Here is a 25,606-nt window from a genome sequence, read left to right as displayed (position 1 = left end):
TGTCAATTAACTTCATGTGCTTAGAGTCTAACAAAGGGACTATGATTTTGTTAAGTAAAATGTAAAGATTAACAGTGAGATGGCACTAAATGTAAAAAGTGTGAATTTTAAGAAGATAGGGAGATTCAGGATTTCGGTTGATTTTGTACAGTGGGGGAGTCTACATCCCCTTGGAGCCCAGTTGCACATAACATAGTTTTCTTTGAAGATTGCAGTGGAGATGGAATAGGAATAGTTTGTCTTCACCCGTCAACTCCAAGTGAAGGCTTTTCAGCCACATAATCGGTGGGGAAACTAATAATCCTTTCTGATCTGTTCATTCCTTTATCTTCTGTTTGTAGTCTTGTTGTTTTTCAGTAGTAGCTCTCAGAAAGCTGCTTATTGGGAAGTGACATGATCCTAAATCAGGAATTTTACCTGTGTTTTACAGTTGTGGCCCCTAGATTTGAGTACTTGTATTTAGAGTAGCTACCAACTGTATTTTAGCATGAAAATTTAAGCAGTCATACATTAAACTGCTCTAGATCAGGAAACAGAAAAATGGTATCATGTAACATGAAAGCAAGCAGTATTGGGTATTCTTGTTGAAATCTAGAAGGGTTTATGTCAGAAGAAAACTTGCCTGTTGTCCAGAAAACTATTCTTTATTCCACAGGTATCCTTACACAATTTTAAACATCTGTTTCAGATCATAAAAAGCCAGTAAGATCAAATAGTAATGAAGTATTTCTAACCTTACTTCAAGTTACTTCTAAGTCTCCAAGAATAAAACCAACATTCTTTTCTGTTCTTCTGCAGGTTGAGAAACACCAATTATAAAAACATGCATCGAAGGCACACAACCCTTCGGGAGAAGGGCCGGAGGCAGGCCATTCGGGGTCCAGCCTACATGTTCAATGAGAAAGGCACCAGCCTGACTGCAGAAGAGGAACGTTTTCTCGATTCTGCAGAATATGGCAACATTCCAGTTGTCCGAAAAATGCTGGAGGAATCCAAAACCTTGAACTTTAATTGTGTTGATTATATGGGACAAAATGCCCTACAGTTAGCTGTAGGGAATGAGCATCTGGAAGTGACGGAGCTCCTCCTCAAAAAGGAGAATCTAGCTCGAGTTGGGGATGCACTTTTGTTAGCCATCAGTAAAGGATATGTGCGCATAGTCGAAGCAATATTGAATCATCCAGCCTTTGCACAAGGGCAGCGTCTCACACTCAGCCCCCTTGAGCAGGAACTGAGAGATGATGATTTTTATGCCTATGATGAAGATGGAACTAGGTTCTCCCATGACATTACCCCCATCATACTTGCTGCCCACTGCCAGGAGTATGAAATTGTTCACATCTTACTACTAAAAGGTGCACGGATTGAAAGGCCACACGACTATTTTTGCAAGTGCAACGAATGTATTGAGAAACAGAGGAAAGACTCCTTTAGTCACTCTCGATCAAGAATGAATGCCTACAAAGGATTAGCCAGTGCCGCTTATTTGTCTCTTTCCAGTGAAGACCCTGTCCTTACCGCTTTAGAACTAAGCAATGAATTGGCCAGACTAGCCAACATTGAAACTGAATTTAAGGTAATTTACTACCATGGCTTTATCCTTGGTTTGAATGTGTTCAGAGTACTGTATATTTCATATGTCTGATCAAGTCTTGGCTTGCATTCTTGGGGGGAGGAAACAGAAGCAATAAAATCTGTCATATGCATTCTCCAGATAATAAATATTTGGGACTGAATATTGCTTATTTTAACAGAGCCATCCTTACTTGGAATTTTTATTTTGTATACTGTGATTACTTAGAATCTTTAGCTTGCAGCAGGAATAAAAACCAAATTATTTTATTCCAAAAATGAAGACCCATTTCCTGTAAGAAAGGTAAGTATTTTTTAATTGATTTTAAATCTATTTTAGAGACAAAGATCAACAGATTGGCTTAATTGATTAAGAATCCAACATATCTAGTTGTGTTACAATGAAAAAAGGTATAAATTAAGCTCTTTTGGTTTTCGGCAAAACATTTCAAATTGCATGAATGATGAATTGATGATTGATGAATTTCATGATAAAGGAGGGGGAAAATGATAAAGAGATTCTTATGGAGTTTATTATCATGCCAAACATAACAGTGACACTTGCAGAACTCTTTGACAGGTTCTTTGAGATTTGCATTATCATAATGAGTTTGTAAATGTCCAATGTCATTTGCATTATTTCACTAAGTCATTTATGTGGGATAAATAGTATTGTCTCCCTTTATAACATAAATTAATCATGGAAAAACTCATTTTCAGTGGCCCAGTCATCGACTTAAGACTGTTTTTTGACTTATAACTACTGTGCAGCTACAATCATGATCAATGACACTAGGGTAATATAGTCTGTGTTGTGGGTAAACTGGGGCAGGATGCCTGTCAGGAATCCATTATTTTTAATTTAGAAACTATTCAAGTGTTAAAGCATCTATTTCAAGGTATACAGCTATATGCTCTCTAATTTAAAAGTGACAAGAAGCATGCTCCCAAGCTGTTACATTTGAAACTTTGTAGTAAGTCTGTAGTAGGGGAAAAATACCCAAACCACAGACCTTTTTAGGCAACAAAATTAGGGCAAAATCTTGCAAACTCTTTTTCCCCTTGTGAATCACAATTGGAAAGACAAAACATTTTAAAAGAAAGTTTTTACCCACGTAACATTCAGTCCTGGAAAAGCAGCCTCATTGAGTTCAGTGAGGCTGACTGCTTAAGTGAGGGTTACTTTGGTGTGAAAGCACTGTGGGCTCACCCCCACAGTTAACAACATTAATATCTCATTAATGTTCCAGCTTCTTTTTAGTAGGAAAACATATCCTGTGTGGAGCATGAGAAGTCTCAGTATTGCATGCCTGTCATCTCTGATAAGTGGCTTGCTGCAGAAAAATAAGTCTATCAGAATCCTTCCTTTTGTTCATAGAGCTGCCAGCATAGTTGAGACTGGCACTGGCAGATACATGAATCCTCCAGGAGCAAACAAGATCTTGAGTGTTGAATAGTCTTATGGTGGTTAGCCCACAGCTACCCAAGCCGACAGTTGGATGTGAATAAATCAATACAGGAAAATCATTAAAAATCCTTTGCCAATTATTTTTGTATTTCCAGGAAGGTTTTCAAATTTTCATTGCCTTATAAGAAGGTTCTGTGCAACACACACCTATGTATGTTAGTGAGGTACCTCAGAAGTTAAACCCATGCAGTAGTGCACTTCAAAATTTTCATACTCTTAATATATTTACATTTCCAGAAATAGGAAACGTCTCAATATTATAATGTATTCTCACTGTAGGAAAATAAATTCAGATGTATGTATTTATTCAAAAATATTTATTCTTATTAATATAATCATTGTGGTACAGAATAGGGTATTAATACAGCAGTGTTTTGTTTTGTTTTTTACAGAAGTTGACATTATAAGATCCTATTTCTAGAAAATGGAACATTTTCTGAAAATGTATTTAAGAAGTTCACAAATGATGAAAAATTTATGAAATCAGACAAGCTCCAGAGGACTTCTTTTGTGTCTGCTTTAAAAAAAATATTTTCCCCAACCTTTTACTTTTTCTGAAGTTCTGTAATTACCATCAGCCCAGAGAACTCAACATTTCTCATGCAGATATCTTCACAGGTACTGTCTGTCCATAGCTAGGTGACTCTTCTAAGACTGAAAAGTTAATAGCAGAGATAACAGAATCATTTTTATATGTCCATTGATCCCCTTGGCAGATTAAATTTCTAGGAAACCATCTGCAGGAAATGCCCTTGCAACTACTTTTAAGAGCAGCAGCAGGCTTAATATTACTGTACACATCCTGACAGAAAGGCAGGATAGCAGCTTTGTTTATTTACTCTTTTCTTAAAGCTGCGACTGTGAACTCCTGTTTCTGATGGGATCCCACTCTACATCCAGGTCTGTGTTACAACCTTCCATGCTCCCAAAATAAACTACTTTCTTCAAGATCAGGAAATGTCCTTGTGATGAAGACAATCAGCCAATTCATTCCATTTAGCAATCCAGGCAAATTAAATTACAGAATCACAAAGTAGGCTATGAAAAGATCTCACCAATCATAAGTGGTAAATAAGATCTCAGCTCCTGTTGATTAAAATGTTACTGAAAACATGATCAAAAACACCACCTGGAAGACATATGGTGTGTGGTCTTTCTTTATCAATCCTACCAATGTTGTCAGTTCATTTACTATGGCATGTGTTTTGTTTCTAAATGATATGCCTCCTGCTGTTGCTCTTTTGACTGTTGTCCTTTCTCTATAAAATGTTGAAATCCAAAAGTGACCATGTATTTGTGGCACGTCCAGGCTGATGGGCTGCAACTGGCTGCTGCCCTATTTATGAGGAACAATGGCTCATGTGGCAGCAACTCAAGTGTGTAGATGCCTACAGAGATATGCCTGCTAGGAACTGCTTACTATTTCAGTGGGGCTGCAGTAATGTGAGACGGCTGAGGCTCAAAATACTAAATCCTCATGGTACCAAAAAAGAGTGGTAAAACAGAGTCTCAATGGCTTGTATCAGTTAGGGATAGTCTGGCATCCCCACAATTTAACTTTTTTTTCAGTAAGGTAGCACCACCTTTTTTCTACATGAATTGTTAACTTCACAGGAAGTACTTGACCTAAACATTTTAAGAAAAATGACCTTATAAAGTTTCTCAGTATTTCTGGCTTTAGCTCTGCAAATGAGAAACTGGGACCAGATCCTGTACTACTTTTTATTTATTTATTTATTTATTTTCTACATGGAACGTAAAAATAATGTAAAGTTCTAAGAAAACTTGGAAGGAAGAGCTGACTGAAAAAAATGAATCTCTGCAGTCCTGGCTGGGAAATATTTTGGCATAAAAATGTATGGAGTTAAGGAAAAAAAAAAAATTATTTATACTATTGCTTTTTGAAATGAATGATAAGAATGATAAGAAAATAGAAAAGAGCAAAAAACTTGTGGAAGCAAAATAGCTGGGAGAGGAAGCATTTTGTGAGAAGGGAAATAGCAACAAACCTAGACAAAAAAATACTGAAAACCATCAGGATGATAAACAATAAGATGCTACTTTGAAAGTGGAAGGAAGCTTATTTGCTGCCTATCCAAACTGAAGAAACCCTTAGACCTTTTTGTTCTCAGAACTGACTGATTTGAGACAGCCCCTGAGATTCATCTTCCATAAAAAAAAGACACTGTTGTGGGAACTTTCCTAATTAGCTTCGTGAACACTCTTGTAAATCAGTCACTTAATTTTTCTGCTCTGACCTGCTCTTCCTTGAGTGATCCTTTTATCCCTCCATAATCCCTTGCCTTGACATACTCTCTGGCAAGCATCTTACTTCAGATATGTTCAGAAACACCTTTTATTAGTCATATTTATTAATTCAGCAAGATGCTTTTTGAGACTTTAGTGTTTTTATGTGGAGTTACTTTAGATTTTCATTTAATTTTCCAGCATTTTTCTTCTTTTTGTTATTTTTTTTCTTTCAGATAGGACCTGTGCTTTTAAAAAGACATCTTTTCACTTGTGCAGCCTTTTCTTTGCTGCTTCTCTTTGTTGGCTTTTAAGAAGAGAAGACAGAAGAAACTTCTAAAATCTAGTCCCATAGGTGGAATATACTCACTCCCTTTTTCAACAATTTTATTTTGTCTTCCACAACTACCATCAATCTTATCTAGTTCCTATTTCAAAAAGTAAGACTCACCATTATAAATTCTTTTGAGTATATGAATGGTCACTATTCCCAAGTGATTGTTTCTTGCACCAGGTCTGTGCACACTGCAGTGGAATGGTTATTTCTCTTCCTGGGTATTCTCTGACAACTGCTCCAAAAAGCATCTGCTCAGGAGTGAAAAACATTTCTCACTGCATCCCTTTCCTCTGCTGCCTCTTGTGACTCATTGCTAAATTTCCAATTGAGAGAGCAGGCCAGCAGGTTATTCAGCTTTATCCAAAATTAATGCCTGATGACACTGGCCTTTGATGTGGCTGGGCCAAAACAACCCTTTCAGATGCCTGTTGATCTGCAGTCTGTGTTGTAATTAGCTTGTTCTCTTCTGTTGTCTCTATGTTATATCAATTATCTTTGGCTCCTCTAAGGGAAATCCCTGCTGCCTTAGAGGCCATCTTGGTACCAAAGTCAAAAGGATGACTCACTTTATGCTTTATTTTTTTACTCAAGTATGACCCCTGAGAAAGAAGAAAAATCAATACAAAGCTAAATGCATTTATGCTTCTAATACACAGAAGACTTGTACACTTCTGTAGAAATGATGAAAGCTCTTATGTCTTAAAGTATGCTTGTAACTTATAATCTTTTTTTCAAGCTTTTTTTTTAGTTTTTTTTTTTTTTTGGGGGGGGGTGAAGGGGGGGCACATAAACATTTCCAGGTCAGTCTTTAATGAGAACATTATTTGTTCTTAGAGATGAGGTTAGGGATGTGGTTTGGTATTTTTTAACTTTAGAAAATAACTGTCCCTTTTCTTTTTCACTCTCACCTAAAAGCCCTTTATCCCTACTGCCTTGAAAAGGTGTATTTAAAAGCTACTGGTCGTTTTTTTTTTTTCTTTCTTTTTTCATTTTGCAAATGCATAAGAGGTACAACCAATTACTCAGCTCATAATATAGGAAACAATCAAGTCCCAGTAAAGCAGAAAAACAGATTTCCTATTATTAAAATTTTAACTTGTTCTTGGAAGAACGTAGGTATTAAAATAAGAGAGGAAATTAAAGACGGTCATGGGAATAGCCTGGGAGAAGGAAAATATATTTAAGCCTTGTAGTGAAATTTGTGTTTCACTCACCAAGTGGGATTCTGCACATAAGGAACTCGTTCTTCATGCTGTTCTTTATCAAACACCAATACACTAATAATAGATTGTACACTGGATTTGTCTGAGAGCTAAATTAATTAACCACAGATATATTTTGCATTGATATATAGCAGGGACTGTGGAAAATTGATGTAGAGAAACCTTCTGACCTTAAAAACAAAATGAAACAATAACAACAAAATATGACTTTTATTATTTTATTCAAATATTTATAAATTAAGAAATATCCTTTGTATTTTGAGAGCTGTTATTTTAAGTGTTTTCTCTATGCCTGTTCTGTGATTAAATCATTTTCTGCCTGGCACATTGCCCAAGTAAAATGGTTTTAAAATGTTTCTTGAGAAGAAAATCTCCAAAGCTTTTCAGCATGGTTTAGAACCAATGCCAAAGCTGTGATGCCTGGAGCTGTCTTGAAAAAATATATCTGTATCTGTGAATGTGAAGGTATGTTAGCATCTGTCTATGTCTATTCACAGTAAAGTGGAGTAGTAGATGCTATGATTCATAGTAAAGGGTATAACTTAGCCATATACAACCCACATGAGCATCTGGAAAAAATAAGACTTATTGATGAAAGTTGTAACTCTAGCAGCAGTACAAGCCACTGTGCAGTTGCGTAAAATTGGATCCTGGTCACTGCTTACAAGGTCATTTAGCCTACTTTTTGGATGTTTGAGTGATATTGTTGTTAAAGTCTCCCAGCTAATATTGGTAAAAAAGAAAAAGAAATCTTCTTTAAGAGTTGACAGAATATTTTCTGCAGGAAATGTTCCTTTCACTTTCCCAGAGGAAAAAGCCTATGTCTGTTTTGAAAGAGTGGAGGTGAAAAAAGATTCAAGAGGTTTAATCATAGATGTGTCAGTGTCAGAAACCTGAATATTCTAACTAATGCCTAAAGAGTTTTGTCCCCTTCAGAAAATTGCTTGGAGGACATCTCTGATCCTACACTAACTTTACTGAGCCATGATTTTCAGGAAATACATTTGAATGAGTGACACCTTATATAGTATAACTTGGTGCATTTTCATATATTTAGAAGAAAGGGCTTTAGAGAAGAGAAATCTCCTTTCCATCTATCTTAATCCTGAACTTTTGATAATAAGTAGAAGGGGAGAGTCATTTGCTTTTGATATAGACCATCTCTGAATATTTTGTAGTCAAGGTAAAGCATAATAAATTTTGTAACAGGTTAATCAGGAATATAAAATCTGATAGCAGGGAACTAATAATTTAGACATAATTCCAAAATTCAATTACATATAAAAACTTCAGCTTCTCACAATTGTATTAATTTAATATTTAGTAACAGCTTTAATGTGGGAGAAAAGCTCCAGTACTTAGTAAAATCATGGTTTATTTATCCTCTTGGGATTTGTTGAAACCATGATTTCATCCCCACCTCTTGAAAGAAATATGTAAAGTTAAACTGGTAGGTCTGATCTAAGGTTGCCCACTGCTCATAGGTTCCTCTCTTTGTACAAATGAGAAATAATCTGTCGCGTCTTGGATGGAGAGATCCATTACAGCAAACTAAACAATCAGCAGTTGTTTTGGTCAGTAGGATTTATGCTCCAGCCCAACCTTTACCAAGAGTCTGGGCTATCCCAGAGCAATTTATCTTTGTCTCTCCAGTCTCTAGGCAAGAAGGGTGGGGTGAATTTCTCTGTGCTGTCCCTCATTGTTCTGCCAGGGGACTTGGGGTTGTGCAGGCAGATGGAGGTGGCTGCTGCTGCAGTGCTGAGCTGCTCAGCTGCATCCTCGCTGCTGCTGCGGAGAGGAGCGCTCCCATTTCCCTGCCAGTTTGCTGCCAGCTGCTAGTAACACTGGGATAAATAGGGGAAGCGATTTGGCCGGTTGCCTGGGTTTAGTTAACAGTGACAGAGTGTTTTCTTTTCTTACCCACTGAGTGTGCAAGGCCAAATGAGTCCTGGTGTTCAAAACTGGTGCATCTACTCGATGGAAATGCAGACAAGGCTCCTGACCCCTGCAGTTGGCCATTTCTAGAGGAGACTTGTTGGCCCTTTCCATGCCAGGCCTCCAACAGCAAGCACGGAGTTTGTGTGCCTTTGAGCTTGCCCTTACCAGCACACCCACCATTCATTTTAGAGAGTTTTCTCAGAGCACTTATGGATATAAAATTGCACAGTAATGCAATTACCCTTTCTCCTCCCCTCGGCAATAAATGGTACCAAGAGGTATACTCTAGAGCACCAAAGATGAAGACATTTTTCAGAAAGATGAAATCAAATTATTGATGGGGAAAACAGATGGAAAATGATGCTATTACTATTGCAATATCAGAGTAACACAATATTGGTAAGCTTTGTGTTTAATTGGAAACACCAAATGCCCAAGCTTTCAGCTAATACCAGCGCACTGATTTTTAGGGAATAGTTAGGAGCCAAGCAGTTTGTGATGAGCAAGATGACTGGTTTCCAAAGACTGCTGCTTATTATTCACATTGGGCAAGGATATCTACTGGAACTACAAAAGAGCATAATTAGGACTATTGCTCTGAATAGAATAATAACACTAGATCAGCAGATGGGAGAATAGAGTCAGGTACATTTATCCAAGGCACTGTAGGGAATTCATATTGTATTAATGAATGTAAACGAAGTCATACATTCTGAGCATTTCAAGTCCAATATCAAAGTAGATGCAGATGGGAAGTGATTTAGTTTATCGCTCATTGTGTTGTTAATTGTTGTTATTGTAGATAATTATAACGAACCCATCCTCACTGCATCTAGACAGACTATCCACTGGATTGTGGATAAACAGGAATGGTATACAAACAATTTTACATTACCATAAAATGGTGCTAGGTACTTTAGTGTCTATGGTTTTTGGCATTTACGTGATAAAAAATACCAATTTCCTGGAATATAATTTGTTGCAGAGAATTACACCAGTGCAGTGTAGAAATTGCTCATTGCCAATAATAATTGCCAATAAATGATAATTTCATTATCACTATTCAATCATCAGGAACTGGACTCATTTCAGAACAGAGAAATGCAATTATATACTTTCTATATTCATACTTTTGCTTAAAAAAGTGCCACAGCACCATTTCTTAGTGCTCATAGGGAGAGGATTGATGTCCATACAGCTCGGTGCTAGAACTCTGCAATTGGAAATCACGTTTTTCTGAAGTGTTCAGCTGCTGGTTAGGTGCTGTGGGGACAAGTATTTCTTCCACCAGCGCTTTGTACACCGGTGCTTGTTTCTAGGTTTTCCAAGGAGCTGTTGTTGTTGGACATTGGGAACTGTGGCTGTTGACTGTTTGAGACCTGGAAGACATACACTTGTTTTAGTAATCAATGTAGTTGTATCGTGGCTCTCAATTAAGCCAGCATTACTTTCAGGCTCCATTAAAAGGAGTCTGCCTCCTTATATACTGGTGCACCCTGTAATCAAAAATCTTCTGAGAGATGGGACTTAAGCAAGCTGAAAGTGACAAATTTAGATTAGCTTAGAGAAAAAAGCATAGCTGTGTTAAGCAATTGATTGATTTAAATTTAAATCCATTATTTTCTCCATCTGGTTATGAGGAAACATGGGGGTTTTAAGCAGCTGAGCTGAAATAAGCCATACAATTGAGGAAGAGTAGCTAATGGTTTTAGTGCAAACTACCTAATCTGTCTCAAGTTGCATAGGAAATGTTGATCTCTGCCAGTGGAGCTGGTAACAGAAAGGTCAGGGAAGTAATAAACATGGGAAAATCCCACACAGAAAAAGTATGGAAGGTGTGTGAAATGAGGAGAGTGGCCCAGAGATAACTTTTGCTTTTATACATCTACCACATCTGGTCTGCAGATGTGCTGCACATCCCTGTGTTGTGTGCAAGTGCTCTTGAAGAAAACAAAATAGGTGACAAAAATATAAGTTAACCCCTGCACTGCGCTGCGCTCCTGCTCTTATGAAATGCTTATGGGGTAAGAAAAGGAATTCTTTCTGCAAGACGATGGAATTAAGGTCGTGATAAATGTTCCTTTAATGCAAGGGGCTCTTCCTCTTTTAAAAATAAGAAAAGCCATTTCTCAGTGTCATATTCCCACAGAAAGAGCAAGCAAATATTTGAGAATAATGCAGAAGGATTGAGCCTTGCACTGCATCATCATAAGCTTGATTTTGCAGCTGGTATTAATGGATGTTAAGTTCTTCACCAATAGAATTAGCAGGATATTATTCTGAAATGTGTCTTTTGTATTTAATAAAGAGAAGCTGTCAACAAGGCAGCTGTCAACAAGGAGACAGACCTCCTTCGCTGAATGTGCATATCCTTGCACTTTGAATGCCAAAACATTTAGCTAATACCCCTGTATAGCCTGCCCTGTTTTATGTTACATCCAGGGCTGCTGTCTTCTGAAAACAGGTGTTTCAGCATAAACATTCAAATGAGCTTGAGAAAATCTGCAGGAAGGTAAAAAAAACACCTTTTAATTAGTTGAGCAATCAAAAACACATGGCTTACTTGTGATGTGGGTTTGAAAACCAGCTGAGATTTTATGAAAGAGAAGCATATCAAGAATCAAAGTTTTTCAGCTTTTTTCTTATGCTGAAAAGCTGCTGTGCCAACTCTGAGTTTTAAATACTCTAATTTAAAAAATAAAAATAAAAATTGTCAACCAACATCATTTCTATTGTAAGCGTATTTAAATATCTACAGAGACCTGGAATAAAGTGTTAGTTCTCTGCTGAATAAGATTGATTTTATTCTGTGCCCTAGTGTGCTATGGAGAAGCTCAGCGACAGTATTTGTCAGGATGAAGGTGACATTGTGTGAAAGGAGTGCAGGAGCAAGAAGTGTTCTTCAGGTAACTTCTTAAATGCCTATTAAAAAAAGAATTATACTCTGTTCAGGGTGAGAACTTTAAATAAGTCAAATGATCTGCCAATTTCAGTATTCGCCTGTACAGGAAATATTTTAAGTTTGAAGTAGAAAAAAATAATTCCAAGTAATTAAAAAAAAAAAAAAAAAGATTTTAAAATCTCTTATGCTAGGTAATCTAAAGTTTTGGCTAAAAAGTTAGGAATTGCCTTTGGTCTCAGTCCTTGTTTTTTTTTTCCTAGGATATTTGAATAGATTATTGTATTTACTTCCCCCAATAAACCATTGTGCCAAAGTAATTTTAGTTTACAATTAAAAAATAATAATAAATCTGGTTTTAAGATCTTTGCATAAAATGAAAGCTTTTAAGAAGATATAAAAGTGAAGTATTTTCCCTGTTCCAATGTTTTTATTAATGGAAAGTGTATTAAATTTATTTGTTAGTTTAGGTCCTACAGAGGCTGTATATATTGGTATAGTTTGTAGACATATAACAGATGCAGTGAAAAATAATAGAAATAAAATGTGGAGGTTTCTGCTGCTTTTGACTGTTTAAACTTTAAAGTTCTTGGAATATTCAGTGATAAATTTACAGGATCTGTTTCTCATAGTTATCACTTTAATGAACTTTACTCTGCATTCAGTTTTATAAACTGATAATGGATATAAATCATAGTGCATAATGAGGTTTATACTGAGAAAAAAATGGAAAGAAACAACCTTCTGTTGAACATAATTTATATTTAGTGACATCTGGTATAACATCAATGATCTATTATTGCAGAAGCTTACTCAATGTTACTCATCTGGACCTGTGAAAGATGCTATAAAAGCACAGTTATAAATTTTAAGGGATTTCCTAAGTCCACCACAGAAATCCTTATCACTGTCTTGGCTAGCTTCTTTAATGATCTGGTGTATCTGCCGGAAAATAAATACAAGATGAACTACAGTCAGTGGGTTGTTTTCATACAGCTCCATCTCCTTGTTGAAGGGAGATGTCTCAGAGATCAGCTTCAGCAGTGCATATGAGGAGATGAATTATAGCTAGAAAGCCTGATCTATAGAGAAGAAAAGAAGTACAAAAAAATTTAAAAAAAGATACCTATGATGAATCAGTCAGTGAAGCTGCCATTGAAATCCCCGTAATGATGCAAGGGATGATATTTTCATGGCTCATTGGAAGGCACACAATTTTTGGTCCTCACTCAAAGCATACTGTTTTTTTTCTGGACTTCTTTTGCCAAAAATAATATGAACACAGACAACACTGTCTGCTTTGTCCTTGGGCTCTTTTATTGCACACATCTCTTGCTGTCCCCTGACACTCCCTTGCAGGATTTAAAAGAGCACTTTGCCTTGGGGCACTGCCCCTCTGCACTGCCACACTGCAACCTGGCACTCCTCGGAGAGCAATGCAGGTGCCACGCTTAACTTGGCTCCATTTAGAAAGTACCAAATTGTTTGGAAAACAACACAGGCACATTTTTGAAATGTCAAACTCTTGTATTTGAACAGCTTGTTTATTATATTATGCTCTTTGGGGGTGAAGAAGTCAAGGTCTGTGTCGTTTCAAAATGAACCAGTGGCATCTGTTGCTGCCTCCAGACAGACTTAGCAACATGCACCTGAGTAGTGAAATGTTTTAAATGAGCACTTGGCTTTATTTTCAGAGATATGCCCATTGAATATGACACAGCACACTCAAATCTCTAAAAAGTCAATGATGTGCTGCCACTTAAGAAATAAGAGAACATAAACCAACGAGATGTTGTTCTTTCTGGAAGATTAACTCTGTAGCCTTGGCATCATCTGTGCATACAGGCGTTTAGTCTGGAAGTAATAGAAATGCATTTGGCTGTATTCAAAGATACCAGCAGTTACATGCATAGTCAACTGAGCTCTGGGGAAGGGTTTTCAGTGCCCCTGAGAAGACAACGTGATTACAGGAGCAGGAGCAGTGCTAGGACCTTTCTTAGCAACTCCTCTCATCTTCCTCCCTCCCACAAGCCTTGTGCTTTTTTTCCTTCTGAAGCATATGGCCAGTCACAGACAGTGTAAATACCCAGAAGGAAATTGGTCCAACAGCTTCTAAACTGGCTCTTGCATTTTTCATGCAAAATCTAATTGGTAAATATTTATAAGCACTTTGAGTATTTGACGTGATTGTTATTTAAAATCTTCATTTCAAATCTGGCATGTAATATTACTGGCTTCCCCCCTCCTTTCTCTTACCTTTGTTTTTCTTTCTACATGCATTTTTATTTGGGGCAGTTTTCTGTTCATTTTTACAGATTCATTTTACATTTTATTTCCTTTCTGCTGCTTCTTCTCAAAATGATTATCTCATCAATGCAGTATTTCCCTCCGTGAAATATGTGTATGTGTGATGCGGACTAAATACAAAGAGCCAAGAGCTTCAAGGAGATATCAAGAGTCTCTGTGCTACATGCCTACAGCTTTCATGTGTACTGCAAATTTAATGCTAGGCAGAAATGCCAGATATACTGCCAAATACACAGCTCACAGACAGGAGGTTGGATTTAACAGGTTTGTGGCATGCAATTAACCTATGAACATACTGAGAGCATGCAGAGGTTTTCTGGTGCCATGACAGCACCAGTCACAGGTGCTGGACGTGCATGGTCATGAGTTGAAGATGTCTTGGATTTGTGTGGAAACCCTCATATTCCAGCAAGCCAGGTTTATAAGACAGGCAACATATGATGGATAGAACTTTATACAGTATATAGACCAACCATCTTCTCTGCTCCCCTTTTTCTCAGCTGACATTTATTTGGCCAAGAAATACGTGTATTGATAAGCAACGTTAGGCTGTAATTCTTAAATAGAAAAAAGGCTGTAGGTAAAATCATCCCGAGCCAAATATGTTGTTGTATATTCAAAGGGATATGCTTCTGTGATACTAGACTTTTCCGTGATACTAGCTTTATTGATCAGAAGTCTCACCTTGTAGATTTAGCAGAGGCTAACAGAACAATTAGTAGTGGTGGTGCCTGCCCTGCTCTTTATGCATATTATTTAGAAGTAATTATTAGAGTGAATTTAATTAAATGCCCTAAACTGTAATATATGGAGTGATTTTCATGAATGGTGCAGGTTGTTTTGTATTCATGTATTGTGCACTATCCTGTGGGTCTGTGGCCCCATTTACAGCAGCAACTGTGTACTGAGTAATCTACAACAATTATCAGAGGTAGGCTCCCCTGGATGAGGATGTTCCTCTTCAATCTTTGATGAGGATTGCTTTTGAAATAGTTATTTTTTCGTTAACTAACCAAGACAGGTGACTGGTCTTACTTTCATCATTTCACTTAACTTTTTACTCAGACTGTCTCTCTCTGACCTGAAACAGCCCTTTGCTGAAGGAGTATGGGTGGTTTTGAACAGATGTAGAGATATGACAGAGTTCATTTAGAACATAATCAACAGATAATAATACGGTACTCAGAGAAATTGCAGTGAATGACAAGTACTATTAGGCTTTTCAAAACAGCAAAATCAGACATTTTTAACTCCACATGCACAACAGTGGCAGGAGGAGCAGGAAATGACTGATTTGGATTTTTTTTATTATGTTCTACTTTTAAAAAATTATATTGTAACATTCCCAAGTGTTATCCAGATTTTTCTCTGATCACTGTCTCTATAGGAAATAAAATACTGTGTTATCTGAAGCAGACTGGCACTCTTGTGCCCTTGGTTGCATCCTTCATCTTCCTCCCCAAGGCTTGCCAGCACTCAAGCTGTGAGAATGAGACCCCAGCATCTCTCATATATGATTTGTGGTTTTCATTACTTAATTAATCTGCTTTATGAAACTCCTACTCTTCAGACTTCTCTAATGTTGTGGTTAATCAGAATACTCAGGAAGCATTGGGTTATAGTCACTGCCTGGGACAAAACTTGTCTGCTTTTGCAACGCTGCGCAGAGAACTGAGCTGGATTTCCTCTTGACTCTGCCACCCATCCCAAAGCCATGCCTGGGGCTGGGCACTTTCATCCTTCTCAAAAGCTTGTCTCAGCACTCCTTATGCAGTATCTCAGATGCCCCCAAATGTGTGAAATACAGGCAGTTGATGCAGCATTGGCATATACACCAATACCGTGTGCACAGTGCTTGTAAATCTTCTAGGTTTCTGTCAGATTTTTACCCTTTCCTGTGACTCATAATTCAGGATTTTATACACAGGTAGGGCATTTCTTCTTGCGTCAGCAAAGCTCTCTGTGCAAGCCTGGGTCAGGAGATGTTTGTCTGTCAGTGTCTTTCTAATCTCAGTTTTTAGTAAAGATACAGCCAACAAACTGCTTGCAAACGGAAAGACACTGACCTCAGGAGAATCACTAAGTGATCTGTGTTCTCATCATCAAATGGAATAGGATTTTCTATGCTGACAGTGAGCATCAAGGAAGCCAGAACAAAATTACAATTTTTTTGTATGAGGCACCTAGTCAGAAGACACAGCACTTGCAGTGATCCTTGAGGTTTGTCTTAACACGTGAGAAATGTCTCTTGAGAGCAATAAGCTGCTCTCCCATCCAGCTGCAGATTGGGTGGAAGGTACTTTTATTTTATTTTATTTTATTTTTTATTTTATTTTATTCTTCGCACATCCTGTATCTCAGATTGCTGGGTTGTATATGTGTTGCTGCTTTTGTATACTTTAAAATTGGAGTAAATATTTTTGTACAGAAAAATCATTTATTGTTTCTGCAAACATACAGAATCAGTCGCAACATTAGGCTTGGAGACGATGTGAGTAAAGTTGGGTTTTGATGGACTTTGCCAGCTGGGAGTCTGCCATTTATATCTGCACTTTCCTAGTTGCTAACTAAACTAATTTCCTTAAAGAAAGCAGAAGAGGAAAATTAATCAGAGCTAATGCATACTAGTTGTTCAGATGATGTGGAAATGGTGATGAGAATTACCTAAAATGTGCTGGCTAAGAGATAAGCTTCTGAACTTTCTAAACAGTGTGTAAATAGGGAACATTATTACAGCTTACCAAAGTTTTCACCCTTGTTTCTTTTCAACCTGCTGGGCTAATTAAGTGTCTGCATTACCTGGGGCAGTTACACATTTCATTCCCAGCCTACATCTATTTTTAGATCTATCTATATTGGTTGTTCTTCACAATTCCTGCAGTTACTTCCAGGCCAAATTGTTTGGTCATCTATTCTCTCAGCTAACAGGCAAGTTTTCTATGCACTGAAACATATCTTGGCAGGGTGAAGATTAAAGCACAGAACTGATTAGAGAGGAGTGCTTTGAATCCACAGAGTGCAATCTATCTTTCATTTACATTTCAGACTCTAATTCGCACTGTATTTGATAACATTCACTCTACAAACCCTATCTCCACAAAATACTTAGGTATTAGATTTGGATGTAAATGTACAATCATTTTCTGCCTGACCTTGAAGACACCTTAAATCTTACTGTCCTAATTTGGCCCTTTGATAGATGTCTTGATGCCACAGTTACTTCTATGGGACATGTTCCTGCTCTACCAGAGAAAAAAACATGCTTGTGGTTGTATTAGATCCCCTTTTAATGAAGGTTGGAAGCTCTTGCTTATTCCCATTTGTGAACACCACAGTTAGAACGTGCTGGCTGACTATAGTGCTCAAGGAGGAAAAGGGAAACCTTTATCAGATTTCAAAATTTTGGGCAGATGGGATGTAAACACACAAGTTTCCCCTCACAGAAGATGTCACCACAAAAATACAGGTTTTTTCCTCAGCCCATTCTCCCAAACACCTATCAGAACTGGCAGCTTCCCAGTTCTGCAAGAATGCTCCCATACCTGAAGCACTTTCATGCTACCTGTGACTACCAAATTTTTTTGTATTGGGTGAAACAGCTCTTCCATGCTGCAGGAGAGCTGCCTTGGGGCAGAATTCCTCTTCTCAAAAGGAGGCCAGGGCTCGGGAACCTGGAGCAGCGACAGGAACCCTGCTTCCTCCATCACTTCTTTAATGGGCTAATGTGAATCCAAATTTGTTGGCAAATCCTTGTGCATGAAACCACAAGCCTAGGAAGTAAACTTGATGCTGGTGATTTCCCTTGGCTGCAGACTCCTAAAAGTGGCTGCTGCACAAATAAACACCTACAAATTTAAAAAGGCAATGCAACAACATTGTATTCTGACCTGACCCGGGAAAAAATAACCTTCAGCCTGGTAAACAAAGTGTGTGTAGGGGTTATCAGATGAACCTCAAAAAACATAAAAAAAAATTATCAGACCATCTTTGTTAAGAAAATATTAATTACTCAGAACATCTAAGTTCTAAAGAACAGAAAAACTTGTTCAAAGAAATTTAGTCATCTCTAAGCATAACACCATCTTTTAGCCACTGCTGTGCTGCCCAACTGACTAATATTTGCACAGTGCTTTGAGATCTTTGTCCAACAAGGAAGGCCAATATGTTGCTATGTGTAAATGTAAGAATTAATAATTTAGAAAATATAAGAGTACAAAGCCAGGTTACTCTTATCATTTCATCAAAGTCAGGTTTAACTATCTTCTCTTTTGGCTGTTTTCTTAATTAGATAAGCTGCTGAATTTAATTAACTCATCAAACCTAATTTGAAAAGATCTCTCAAGTCAGTAAGAGCTTGTCTTATGCTTATTATTTCTATTTGTTGCATTGAGTCTTTAATATCACCATTTTGTCAGGATATTAATGGTAGCCTTAATTGTGTTCTAATTTACTGCATTTGCTCAGATGGTGGCATTTTCCTCATTTTTAAGTGTCTGCATGTGAAAATCAATCACAATTTAAGGCAGTAAAATTACTCTTCCAGTCAGCTATCAAGTCAGCTACATACCATCTCTTTTCCCATAAGTGTAATTTGGGTTTGCAAGGTGAAATTATTTCATAGGAAATCACGTCGAGTTTCTGAGGTCCTATTTCCTGGAGAAGAGTTATGACAGAAATTACCCTCTGGATGCTCTTTTGGGACACTCTTGTCAAATTGTTAGGTAATACATTTGAAACTTAAATTGATATTACAAGCATATCATTCATTTGAACGCATCTGGGTGTGATGCTGCAGTTAGACGTAGCAATCTGTAGCTCCTCAAAAGTTATTAAAGAAAGAGTTATTAGTAAAGGATCTAAATAGTAAAATTTGATGTAAATTCAAACCCGTTAGAAAGACCTTTGGACATCTTGTGATATTTCTAGAAGATAAGTCACGTAAAGAGAAGAGGTTGTATGATTGATTAAAATCAAAATTCCTTTATAAATTGTTTACTTGTTCCATGAAGAGTGTGGTGGTTTTTTTTGTAATGTAAAATATGCTGCTGATAGGAACATTGCTAATTAATTGTGGGAGGAGTTCATATATATATTTGCAAAAAGTTAGCTGCATGCTGGCTGAAATCAAGTGCTTTCTTACTATTCCAGCCAGCAGGTTTTGCAAAAGTAACCTTGCTCACAGTTGCTCTCTCTGGCTTTTTTATTTGTTTATTTGAGGCATGCTCTTAAGTGCACAACTGAATAGCTTGTGTTTCTCTCTTTCCTCCTAGAATGACTATAGGAAGCTATCTATGCAATGCAAGGACTTTGTAGTGGGGGTACTGGACCTGTGCAGAGACACTGAAGAAGTAGAGGCGATTCTGAATGGAGATGTGAACATACATCTGTGCCCTGAGCACCATCGACCAAGTCTGAGCAGAATTAAACTGGCTATTAAATATGAGGTCAAAAAGGTAAGTTATTTATTTGATTGTCTGCCAGATATGTATTCACATCTAAATTATGCTTCTTTGAAGTCACCTGTAAAATAATAAGTGAAAGATGGATTTCAGTGGAACCAGGACTGTCCCTCAGGTTTTAGCATTTTATGGCATGATTTGCTCACATACTTTTATGTGGAGAGGGATATTTGCAAAGGTGCAACATTTCTGTTAATGTGGTAGACATGGATATATGGATGAAGTCTGAGAAGATTTCAGCAGGGACCAGGGTTTGTTACTGTAGCAGACTGAGGGTATTCCTTCCTTCGCTGCGACTTACAGAAAGGTGAGGGATGAACCTACCAGATGTTGTGGCAGCTTTGGCCAAAAATTATAAAAGCAAAGGATACAAATCAGCTGTTCACTGGTCCCAGACTATCTGTCTTTTCTTCAGTCTAGATCTCTGTTTAGACTGGGGATGACTTTACAGCCTGATAGAAGTTAGCAGACCAAGTTTCTGGTTGCCTGAGTCTGCTCTTAAATGCTCCCTGATCGCTTTCCTTTGATCCACGGCTCCGGTTAGTTACTCTCCAAAAGCACTTGCAACCATCAAAAATGTTCCCTTTTCTGTACTGTTACAGAACTAACATATACAAAAAGTACCAATTTCTTCATAGTCAAGACCCTTTATAGCAGTCCACAGGAAAGTGGAATTTGAATTAAATATATATGTATATATAACTTGAGGATTTTCTTTCAGAGTTAGATTAAAACCTTAAACAAACAAACAAAAAATCTGATGAACTCATATTCTTTATTTTTTGGAAACTTATTAAAACAGATAAAGATTGCTAAGAAGTCCACTCTCCTAAAACTCCCATCCATATTCTAAGTGTGCAGATTTCCATCAAATCTAGTAAATAGAAGGGAGATATATATTGTAAATTTTTGAAAAAAAAAAAAAAAAAGGAAGAAAAAAAAGATTGAATTCTAGAAGTTTTTAAAAAAACATTAATTTTATGGAATTATGTTCTGTGAGTGGAAAATTTGATTCTGGAAAATCCTGGGTCTGCGCGGTCCCAATTAATTGCTTCTTCAACATGCATTGATGGGAACTGGGCTCCTGCAACAGATCTGGAAGAGTGTTCCAAATTTGTATGCTGACATCTGCTCTCTCTTCCCCCTTACAAACCCATCACCTGCTCCAGTTTGCCTCTTGACTGTGTTACTGTGCTGGCCAGAGAAGGTCTTTTCCTATTATGAAAGCCATTAGTTAGGGAATCTTAAAGCTCTTATTTCAAATTAATTGCTTTCACACAGGAACTCATGGTAAGGAGCGAGATATTTCCTCTTAGGGTGTTGTATGTCTGCATCGTTCCATCACCGAAACTGAGCATAACATCTCAGGCTGTGCTTAGTAAGACGCTTTTCAACAAGCTGGGTCAAATTCAGCTATTGAAGCTGTTGCTTTGGTAACAGGGGACCAAACTTGCTCTGATGCTCTTTCAGAAAATGAACTCGTCTAAAAGACGCTCACAGCACACCATCAAGGAGCAGCCCCCAGTGACCCACAGTCCGACAGTTACCACAAAGCTGGTCAGATCAAGCCCTTTCAATGTATGAAGTTTTCTTTAAACAAGAAAAATGGTATTCTTCTAAATATTTGTGTCATACTTTAGATACCAAGATCATTAGCAAGGGCTGAATTCTATAGTGCTGCTTTGAGCACATTTGTCCTAACAGCCTGTTTCAAATGAACATTTCCTCCATTTCTTGCATTTTATATTTGTGTATTATTTCTTAACGTATGGCCACTAATCTAAAGCATCTGTGGTAGGTCATATGCAGTTGGCCTCTTTATGTATAAATAACTTCCCATGCCCAGGAAAGCTGATTATCCTTTCTGGATCAGAAACTTGTTGTTCACAGATAATAACTGTTAAACTAATTACAAAACATAAACATGAGCATTAGTCAATCTCATGGTGACTCTCAGCTTAGCACTTTTCAGAATAGTCATTTCAGCAGGCAGTATATGTCTGTGTGTAAGATGAGCATTTAACTGCTAAATTGAAAGTAAGATAGTTTCATTTGTGGGAGGCAGAGATACAGATAAATATTCAGATGAATGATTTTGGTTACTGGCAGTGACTTATGATAATAGACTGATATTTATTACACATACTTGCTGAACAAAGTAATTGTGTTATGGTAACACAGTAATGATTTCCTTAAGAGGCAATAGAATTCAGGTACAATTTTTATATCCATCGGAGAGACATTTAGGCTTAAGTATACAAAACCTGTGTTATAAAACCTATTTCATTTTAAGAAAAATCATATAATAGAGAAGGGTAAGATGGAGAGTGAATTATAGTACAAATTTACTAAATTCTTGGACTGATTCTGCAAATTTCAAGTTTCAATTTCCTAAGCTAATGCAATGACTCAAAGGCATCATCTGGCCCTCCAAATGTGAAATGCAGACAGGTGCTCTGGGTGACTTCCACCTACAGTACACAGACCCCCAGACCTCATCAACTTGTCTGACAGCACTGCCCGCCCTGGCCAAGTCTGGGTGCTGAGACAGGGCTGTCTGCAACTCACCCAGAAACAGCCCCAGAGAAGTCTGTCTGAGAGGAAAAAAAATGTTGTTCAATGTTATGTGGTGGGGTTTATTATTATTAAGTTAATCCATAGACTAAATATTTGCATTTGCAAATTAAATTTTAAGAAATATTTGATTTTTTTCTTTAAATTTATTTCTACCATTAGCTTCTTATTTCACATTTTCTTATTAGTACTGTAAGTGCCTGCGGTAAGCTTCATTTGATGAAAATTTGCAGAGAACAATTTATATTGAAAATTATTATTTAACACATTTTATCACACTTTTATATCCAGAGTCTGTGAAAGGTGTCAAGGGCTCCCATCCTCAGGCAGGATAGCAAATTGCGTCTGTGGAACTTCATCAGGCCTTTGCATAAACTTTGAAAATCTTCCTTGTTCATTTAAATTTCCTGAAGTCTGTTACTTCATCACACTTAACGCAGTGCAGTCGCAACATCCACAGTGTCTAAGAATGGTGTTTTTATTTAAATGCAGCAGCTGGCCTACCAGCTTCTCCCACACCCTGCCCCGCTCACCAGAGTTGTCCTTTGTCCTTCCCCTCAAAGGCCCCACAGTGTTGAGGTTGGGAAGAGGCAAAGGAGGCACAACCCTGAAACTGAGAGCCATCACTTTGCATTTCATGGATTTAAATCAGCTCTGTCATCTTCTGGTTTTTATTTCCTTTATACCCTTATCAAAACTTTAGGGATGCAATTAATTTACATGCAATATAAATTATTAGTGTTAATTTTGGTTCCATCACAATATCTCCTTCACCTGAAATTCAGCAATCGTGTTCCTAAGTCGCAGTTGGCTGGAGGTACAGGCTGCACTTCCCCTGCATGTACAGCAGCATAACAGGGAGTTTGCCCATCAACCTCACGGTTGCTTTTAGCCAAAAATACAGTGCTTCTCAAGCCTCTGTTTTTGAAGGGCAAATCCCTGCTTGAAAATACTGAATTCCAAGGGCAACCTGGCTTTGAACTGAGTGGGAGGACAGAGCTGCTCAGCCATCACACCCTGATGGTGCAGGAAATATCTTGTATGCTAAAAGGAGGAGAGAATCCTTCTTACCTCCTCCATCCAGTAAACCTGCAGCTGGAAACTTCAACACTCAACTCATTCAAGAAAGCATGAGAAGCTCCTGACTTTGGAGCCCTGTCTGTCTCTCCTTTTTCTTTCCTTCTCCTTTTTTTTCTGACAAACAACCTCCTAGCATATATAGCACACTGGCAAGAAAGCAAGTTTAACTCTCTGTAACATAATTGAAGTAGTTTATATTGAAGGTCACTGAAGAATTAAGAGACTCTGCTTGTACATATTTCACAGCAAGGAAAAAGCCAAAACTACAGTAGTTTAAAAGCCGTCTTTAAAAACCGTATTACTCTAATTCTATACCTGAAAGAACTAAACCACTTTGTACCCCAGGATTCTTGGAAAACTGCACTCAAATGTCCTCTGTTCAAGTTTTTCAGAGTTATCTCTCCCTTCAAATTAGGTATCTTAATGAGTCATGATTCCTTGAAAATTATTACAATCAGAACAGTTTGTCAAGAGTGAGATAAACAATTTGCAAACATTCGGGCATGTATTAAGTCCTGGATGCTTTTCAAGAAATTGACTTTTAGCCCATATTCTGCAACTGTTGCAAAATTTACTGTTGTCATCCCCAGTATTATTTAATTATGCTTTGCATGCGTATACCCCAGTCAAGGACAGACTTCTTTCTCCTCCAGCTGTGCAGGGCTGCTGGCAAAGGGAGGAGAAAGGCTGGGTGCCGGATGAGCAGCAGAGCCCTTTGTGTTGCTGCTGTGCACATGAGTCCTTTGCGTTGCGATGGCTTCCAGCCCTCTCCTACGCTGCATGAGAGCAAGCACCGTGGCAGAGTTCAGCAGCTCCTCGTGGAAATGGCAAAATTAAAAAGCAGCGTTAAGGTTAAACACTAATTATTTAGATTGGCTGTTTCAGATGGATTATAACCAAAAGTTTGAGATACTAAATTTGAGTTCTGGTTCCAGTGAAAGAAAATAAAACCAATCTCAACAACCATACCAGTTTCTCTTCTATGCTTTTTCATGTGGGCTCTACAAGAACCAGACTAGCCCCAAACTAAGTGAATTCCAGTAGAATTTTGATACCTTAAAAGTTCATCTGCCCTGAAGCAGTGGACCTTTCCCTATCTCCACAGCTGGTTAGCGACAGGGTTGTAAGATCTAAGTGAGAGTTAACTTCATGTTCTTGATTGGAAATTGCACAAAAGTGCTTTTTCTTTTCTTTTCTTGAAACAATTGAACAATTCCAATCAGATACTAGAAATATAAAGATGGGACAAGTTTCCCCCGTGTGCGAATTCATTTCTAATTAAGCAAGGGTGTGATTTTTGCTAGTGAGAGGTTGTAGATACAGAAGCTGGGCCAGATCTCTCGGACTCTTCCCTCAGACAGTCAGTAGTGTAGAAACATGGTTTTTGGATGTACCATAACAAAACCATTTTACTAGTATACATTAGTTTTACAGAACACTCCGTGCTTTCTGTTCTCATCTTTGTCCATGCTGCTATGCTCCTTTCTTGTCATCCTTTAATATTGGCAGGGGGTTTATACGTTGACGTTTACCTTTATGTCTAAAGCTGTTGTTTCTCTGTAGGAGGTGACATTCATTCTCTTCTTCCCCAAAGTCAGACTCATTGTTGCTGTATTCTTTTAAATGCAAATGTTGAGTGCCCATCTCTATTTTCTCAGCAGCTCAGTTCATATTTATCACAAAGCCAGAGCACCTCTCTCTTTCACGAGTTTAAAATTAATTAACAGTAAGACACACAAATTGGGTTTAAAAAAAAAATAAATTAATAAGAGTTAAACAGAACACCAGATGGCTGTTTAAATCCTATTTAATGGAGAGCTGGAACAGGAACTTTTCTCGTAAATGTATTATTAATAATTAACATATGGAGGATGCTCCAAACAGAATACACATGGCTGCATTAGATTATAATTTTTTCACTGCCTTGGTCACGCGACTCAGATACTCACGGACATGAAAAGTCCTAGCTATTGTACACTGCTGCAACAACCTGTGCTCCCCGTTCACTTGCTCAGAGGATGCAGTTTCACCTTGCACAATGTCTTGTACACAAACGGCCTTCCAGGGTGCTTTTCCCCATTGAATGGGGCACCAGCTGCAGTATTTCCATGCTGCAGGGAAGCCTCAAGTTAGACTACAGAATGGCCAAAAGAAGCAGCCCTTGCTCCCACTGAGGGGCCAGCTCTGCCCCTCAAAGTGTGCAACACCAGCCTCTGTCCCAAGCACAGGCTGGAGCAGAGCTCAGCTAGCAAGGGAGACTGGGAAAGCTCAGTGTTTGCGAGAGGGGCACAAGGAAATATGTTGGAGAATGGAGGGCAGAGGAAGCCTAGGGCCAACAAAAAGTACTGCAACTCCTCTCTTCAGAGAGCAATGAGCATATCTGTGCCACGCACAATCGTGGGCGAGCTCTGAGTGCTCTTAGTTTGCAGTTATCCTGCAAATTCCTGCAAGGCTGTGCCCTGGGGAGCATGCTGCAGGGCAGAGGTGGAGAGGGCACACCAC

General features: G+C 38.0%; 1 protein-coding gene across 1 annotated transcript in view; it reads left to right on the top strand.

Annotated features, from left to right (window-relative positions):
- The first annotated feature begins 874 nt into the window (after positions 1 to 874).
- Positions 875 to 25,606, top strand: part of TRPC7 (transient receptor potential cation channel subfamily C member 7) — a 57,385-nt gene continuing 32,653 nt past the window's right edge. The window contains exons 1-2 of the mRNA XM_040573705.1: positions 875 to 1,576; positions 19,262 to 19,444. Of these exons, the coding sequence (XP_040429639.1) occupies positions 890 to 1,576; positions 19,262 to 19,444 (870 nt within the window). The 5' untranslated portion in view covers positions 875 to 889. The remainder of the gene's footprint in view (positions 1,577 to 19,261; positions 19,445 to 25,606) is intronic.

This window comes from Cygnus olor, chromosome 14 (genome assembly GCF_009769625.2).
Source record: "Cygnus olor isolate bCygOlo1 chromosome 14, bCygOlo1.pri.v2, whole genome shotgun sequence".
Taxonomy (NCBI): domain Eukaryota; kingdom Metazoa; phylum Chordata; class Aves; order Anseriformes; family Anatidae; genus Cygnus; species Cygnus olor.
This window is presented reverse-complemented; position numbering and strand designations above follow the sequence as displayed.